Source organism: Egretta garzetta, unplaced genomic scaffold (assembly GCF_000687185.1).
Source record: "Egretta garzetta isolate BGI_Z169 unplaced genomic scaffold, ASM68718v1 scaffold322, whole genome shotgun sequence".
In the NCBI taxonomy this organism is placed as follows: domain Eukaryota; kingdom Metazoa; phylum Chordata; class Aves; order Pelecaniformes; family Ardeidae; genus Egretta; species Egretta garzetta.
Window position 1 is genome coordinate 3,247,849 of NW_009259044.1, and position 6,801 is coordinate 3,254,649.

A 6,801-nucleotide genomic window follows, 5' to 3' on the forward strand; every position below is an offset into this window, starting at 1 on the left:
TTTCCCTTTTGCCCTTTCTTTTGTTTGATTTAATCCTCTATTTCATTTATTTTTTTGCCCAAGAGTGGCTTTTCGTACTGCCACCTTCTCATTCCCTCCCTTTTCTGCATCCAGGAGAGCCAAGACAGCAGCAGATGGCTCAGCCCTGGAAGGGTGATGGGGAGTCCCTACAGCCCAGAGCCACACCGGGGCTGAGCTTCAATGGTTTGGTGAGGATTACCTGCTCTACGTTCTCAGCTGTTTTACCTCAAGGCTGAGAGAAGAGCTATCACCCTAAATAAGACAGAAGGCCATTCTGAGATGATGAAAGTCTTCAGCAGCCGGAATGCCATCTCCTTTTGTGAAAGACTATCTTACTCCTCTTCATAACTCCACCAGGAAGGTTTTCATTTTTAAAAGCTCCTCTTTCACTTCATGATGTACCTTCATACAAACACTATCCGACGCATGACACAAAGAGATGCTCGGTGCCTCCTGTTGGACCATGGGGTACTGAGCGCACTGCTCCTCCTGATTGCAGGGGAGTTAAGACCCAAAAGGCTCCCGGGGTCCAGGCCTCCATGGTCCAGCTCTTCAAACACATCTTGTCCACTCCCTACCACTGTCCAACTGGGGGGCTCCAGAATCAGGAAGCTAATTACTCTCCTGCAGAATAATAATAATATTGAAAGTAGCTAATCTAGACTAATGCTGCTCTTGTGGTGTTGGTGAAAACTTACAAAGAACCCTAAGAAAAGCAGATCATCGGATCACCCAGGGTGGGGGGGAGGAATGGCAATTTTAAGAAATTCGTAGCATATTTATTCACCTCTAAGCAACAGCACTTGATTGTCTGTGTAACAGGTCGTTTAAAGCTTGTTTGATTTCATTCTGTAGGTATATATTGTATTTATTGCATGCAAATGAGACACTGTGGAGTACTTACCCCAGATTAAAACAATGTACCTCAGTGGTATAAAATACAAAATGACTGTGGCTGCTGCCAGGACCAAGCAGGCCAGGACAGAGAGGAAAGGCACTGTCCAGTTGAATGTGCTGTAAAGAAAAAAAATAGTATTTCTCAACATTTCTGCTCTTGGACACTGCTTGTACTCTGCTCCCCAATGATAATTTAAGGACCTCTTTGCAGTGCTTGGTGCTTTCATATGCACTGTAAATTGCAAAGACGCTTTGGAAGGTGGATAAGCAGATTCCTGCATCTGGATGCTATAATGGATTAAGGGATATATCTGAGAGGCAGATATCATGATAAGGAGAGAAGATAGTCTCTGGGGAGCTCAGTGAAGTTGTTAGGCATGTAGCGAGTTGTTTTTGTTTCTTCTTATACGTGTCACACTTGTTACATATCCCTGCTCACCAGTCAGCTCTCCATTATTCATGGGCGGATTATCTGATCTGGAGACAAGGCCACGCCACAGGTGCAAGCCATCTGAGCTGGCTCCACTGGGCCACAGTGGAGATGAGATGGGACGTGTGGCAGCACGCGACTCAAATGCAGCAGGTAGCCAGACTCAACCCTGCCAATAACTTGGAATGGATTAATTATGACTGATGCTAAACCTTAAAAGAGCAGTTAAAGTCATTTCTCTGTATACTATTAGGGAATAATAGTCTCTATAAATCTCTCTTAATATTTACATATTTGCTTCTATTTCCTTACGTTTTCAACAATTCCTTAATACACTCTCTGGGGTAAGCTACAGTATGCTAGCAGCAGTCCAAGCTTCTGCGCACCACCATCCTGCATCAGATTTTTCCCAAGGGGAACACTCTCAGGAGGCTCAGTTACTACAGTCCCTCAGACTTCTGCAGCGTTGCAGCACAGAACAGGACTTCCTCTCACTCAGACCACTCATCTGTAAGCCCACAACAGACTTCAGGTGAGCAGCTACCGCTAATATATCTTTGAGGTTATTTTGTGTCCCCGTGCCCTCGTAAGATACACATCTCTGCAGCATGCACCAAACATTGGGATACCTGGACTACATGAATGCCAATTAGTCCACAGGTGGATTTACAGATCTGGGGCTCTCTGTTTCATACAATCTGCCTGCTAACTTCATCACATCATGATGACGGGGAGTAGGAAGAAGAGAGAATGAATGTGGACCACTTATCAGGCTATAAAATAAGACGAGCTTCCCTTGACAGATAAAATTAATAGGACACTAAAAGAATTACTTTTTAAGCTTCAATAGATGTATTAAATATTAAGTAAAGATAGGTGGGAGAGGACCCATCATTATCAATCAACGTAGCTTAAGTTAAAGTAAAAAAAAATAGCAAAACAGCTCAATTCAGTTAAACTATTAAAACTCCCTATGATTGTATAACTAGAGTGACAGGCGGAAACTGTAGCACAATTCAGTCTGTCACTTACAGAAAAACTTTGGTGGCAATTTTTTAATGGTACATTACTGTTGAGTTACAACGGAATTCTTCTGAAATTACATCGGGCATCCACATTAATACCCAATGTGTTCTTTAAGACCATTGTTACCAAAATGAATACAAGAATTAATAGTGCTTAAGCACTCTGAGCCTTCCTGCCATGCAGCTGGGCAGAACAGTGCCCCGTTCATAGACTGGAATACATCTCTGGGCCACTTCCACCCCAGCTGGGGTGTCCGGCATGGGACCACAGCATATGTGTTTGCTGTATTTTTAGCTTGAACCCAGCTCCTCATTAAAGTGTGGCTCGATCACAAACCATCACTGTGTTCAAAACAGAAAACAATGTGGGTCAATTAAGCTCCAATGAAGATCAGGTCATAAAAGTTTGTGTGGGGGATTTTTTTTTTAGGCTTTTCACCTCCCTGCTTTGTAAGGTCAGGAATACCCTATGTGCCTCCCCTTGCAACAAGACCCAGAAAACCCCCTTCAGGCTTCCTCGTGGCACCAGCAGGAAGCAGACAGCTCAAAACGATAAAGAGAGAAGAACATCAATGCATTGGGCAGGGAAATAAGTGACTCCTAACCCCTGTAACCAGGCCAGGGTGGGGAGGGCGTGGGAAAGAGAACATCAGCCATCAGTTCCTACCTGCTGTCCGTGAAAGAAATGAAAAGAAATGCCTGATACTTCTGCACCCACATCTTCAAGCAATGCTTTCCCTTGTGTGGCATCATGACTCCCTACCCCATCACAAACGGACAAGACCAGAAATCTGGGCAAATGTAAGAGCTACATCAGTAGAGCACATGGATTCTCCTCCTCTCTATGCTTTGGAAAGGTTTTTGGAGTAAAAGTCTTCAAGAGAAAAAGTGGTGGGACTGGCCAGGTTCTCCTGCTGCACCTTGCAGTAATTTTTGGAGCAAGACATTTACTCCACCTTAATCCTCCTGGCTCTGCTTCATGGCAAATCATGGCTAGGCAAGAAAAATTCATTACTTACTTTTTAATCCTCTCTCCAAATGATGCTATTTCTTCCAGGATGCTTTGAACAGCTATGATGATCTCTTGGACCATGTGGATTCTGTCAATTAACCCCTTTTTCTCAGATTCCTAACAAAACAAAAAAAAAAGAAAACCCAAACTTTTTATACATTCAGTATTTGTTAACATATACACATGAAAAAAGTAAGATTCCCAGTACTTCCGACACATCCATGAACTCAAGCATACCACTGAAGGAAGGAGAGAACACACACCCTGGGTTTTTCACATACTATTAACATGAAGACATAGTTTCCTATATTTTCTTCCCCCTCCCCAGCACACAGGCAGAGGTTTCTACATCTTCTATCACAAATTGACTGCAGGATCTCAAATCAGGCTTTCGCTGAAGAACCCAGCTGCATGCCAAGCCAGAAGAGATGCTGAGCACCCGAGTCCAGTTGACCTGTAGAGGAGTGCTGGGTGCTCAGTGCTTCTCAAGAACAAGAATATTCTTGTAGAGAAGTTCTGAACATCACTTTTCTGAGCTTTGTAGACTTCTAACAGCCATGCTGTTTTCTGTATATAAATTAGCAGCAAGATAGCAAATACAACATTTTTTTCTGAACATTCTGCATACAGAGATCTATTCTTTTACTGGAAAAAAAAAAGACTCAAAGGAAAAAAAATGTCATTTTCCTTTTACAGCAGCCATCTCGCAACTTCGTTTCTTACTGCTTATTTTAGGCACCAACATTACAGGACATTACTACACATGTGCAGAAATAAAAAGGAAGCACAGAATGAATTAAAAATCAAAATGACTTAAATCAGCCTTGGAAATCAGTATACAATTATCAGCATTCAGCATTTCTTTGCCAGCAATCTAACACACATACAGGCATGCAAATTGGTGTGGTTGCAGATATTCTAGCAAGAAATCAGCAAAACATTCACTTATTACAAAATGCAGAGCCCTGGACACTGATTTTACATCACATTTAGACTCTCCAAAATCAGCCCAATTTAGAAAAAAGACATTTTAAATTGTGTTTTAACCAGTCAGTGCCCAGAGAGGGGAGATGCTTGTAAAATGCAAGCTGCATCCACGTTCTCCACGGTCCTCAGCGGCCAGGGCAGGGGAAAGGGCGGGTAGGGGGAACCAAGAGCCAGAAATACTTGGATCAACACTGCTGCAATTCTGCTTCTGTGTGGTGAACCCACGTTATTTCTCCATAAAGAATAGAGAGGGTCAGAGGCTACTTAAAGTCACACTGGGCTAGAGAGGTGAAGGCTCATTGGCACTGCTGTGCTGTGAGAGGGTTTGTGTGCATCGGAGAGGGCACCGCGCTACGTTGTCGTGTGCCAGAATAACACATGAACCATCCTTGGATGCTGAGAGGCAGACATGACAGCACAGCCCTTGTAACCCTTTGAATTACTTACTGCCCATGTCTCTTCACAGTAATTTTTGAGTTTAAAAAGCCAGCCAAAACCACCACGGAGTTATCAAGCTCCAGACATCTGAATATTTGCCGTTAGGTTGCAAGTGAGTGCACAATGAATAGAACCAGCATTTTAAATAATCACACATTTGGGTGTGAAAATGAGTATTTTTACATTAATAAAACAACCAACAAAAAATGAAACCCTTGGGGTGTGAAATAACCCCAGAACAAAATAAATAAATAAATAGTCAGTTTATGTGAAAATAGCACCAAAAAGTCATTTTCACAGAACTCTAGTTATAACCTTGTTAGGCTCAAATGTAAATGACACATTAAGATTATATTTAACTATTCACTCGCTAGAATGGTACGACGGTCCCTTAGCCACAGTTGGCTTTTTCGCACCAAACTTGGAAGTAGAAGTTGGGGAGCAGTTCATGGAGAACCAGCCAGTGGGAATGTCATTCTGTCCCAATTCAGACAGAAGGGTAAAGAAACCACTTTAGATGAAGTGATATTCCAGGGCAAGCCTACTCTTGCTACCCAGAGCTGCAAGGAATATCATCTGTCAGCTCTATCTGCATCATGCTGACTTCATTTACACGTCTTCGATTGAGCTTGGGAACGTGGTGATAAGGCAGTTTAACCAATACAACATAACTTCTGCTGCAGCCACTAAGCAGACTAAGAAAATAAAACAGAAACTACCAGTTCCTAGGCTATAATGACATTTCCATGCATATTCTTACCTAGCACGTATGCTAAAATCACCCCTAGACAACAGCATTTTCAATTTATAATACAAAATATGCCCAACCAAGGAAAAAGCAGAGGCAGGCTGGGATTAGAAAGTCTTGCAAATGAAATTGGTTATTAAAAAGTAAAATAGGTTAGCAACTGCCCTTGCAGCATGCGCTGCAATATGCGTGCAGAATCATTTGAAAATCCTGAAAATTTGTCAACATCTTTTCTTTGTTATTATTGTTTTGTTCTGGAAACCTGCAGTCTAAATACATCTACAGGATAACTAGGTCACTGGTTAAGCAAGAGAGAAGCAGACAAATGAAGTACGACAAACGGGATTTTCCAAATTATTTAGATTTTGGAGTGCTGTTTATGCTTTCCAAAGTCAGCACCTCACAAAACACTGTCAGAAGCAGTAGGGAGTTAATCCTCCATCAGGACAACAGTCACTAGTCTGTATTTATTAGTAAATGCCAACTGTCATGCAGAAAGCTATATTTCAACATTACCATATTTGCGGAAGGCGCAAAAAATGATCCTAAACATCTTCCACTAAACACGCTTCCTCATCTGTGCGAGGTCCCACCGCCCAGATAATTTTTCTCCATCCTCCTCAGGTATCATTCCTTTCTGATTTCCTTTGGACTCAACATATTATGCTGCTTGAAAACAGGATTTGGATACCCATGGCTCAAAATCAGAGCTCTGAAGCCTTTGCTTGAATTAAAAATAAAATATCCTGCCTGTTTCTGGCATTTTTTTTTTCCTAAAACCAGTCGTGAAACTTCCATTCCTTCGAGGCCTTTTTCTTCTTTATTTCTTAGCTGATTACAGCACTGTGGGTGGACCAAAACTAGTCTTCAGCCTCTGGGAAGGAATTAACTCCATCAAAATGAATTTACAACTGAGAATTAATTATACAATCAGTGTGTTACTTCAAATCTTCCTTGCATATCCTGATTTAAGAAACCTTCACTTCTACATTAATAGCCTGAACAAAAACACAAAAGAGGTCTTACAAAAGATTAAGCATGTCAGGGGAAGGAAAAAAAAAACCCAACACCCAGCAAATTCAGAAATTAAGTCTTTTGTGTCCAGCTAATGTACATCAACTCGTAAATCAAGACAACCAAATCCCTGCCATACTGAAAGGAAGGTTCTTCTGGATTTTTCTGTTTCTGAAATAAGTAACAGATAATAAAAAGGACATGTAAATGCACTCAAAGGGTTACTACA

The 6,801-nt window shown here is 41.7% G+C and overlaps 1 protein-coding gene across 10 annotated transcripts in view; it reads right to left on the reverse strand.

Annotated features, from left to right (window-relative positions):
* Positions 1-6,801, reverse strand: part of MCTP2 (multiple C2 and transmembrane domain containing 2) — a 128,487-nt gene that overhangs the window by 7,259 nt on the left and 114,427 nt on the right. For all 10 annotated transcript variants that reach the window (XM_009635062.2, XM_035890606.1, XM_035890607.1 and 7 more), the window contains 2 exons: positions 3,393-3,502; positions 926-1,035 (listed from right to left, as the gene is read on the reverse strand). In XM_009635062.2, coding sequence (XP_009633357.2) covers positions 926-1,035; positions 3,393-3,502 — 220 coding nt within the window. The remainder of the gene's footprint in view (positions 1-925; positions 1,036-3,392; positions 3,503-6,801) is intronic.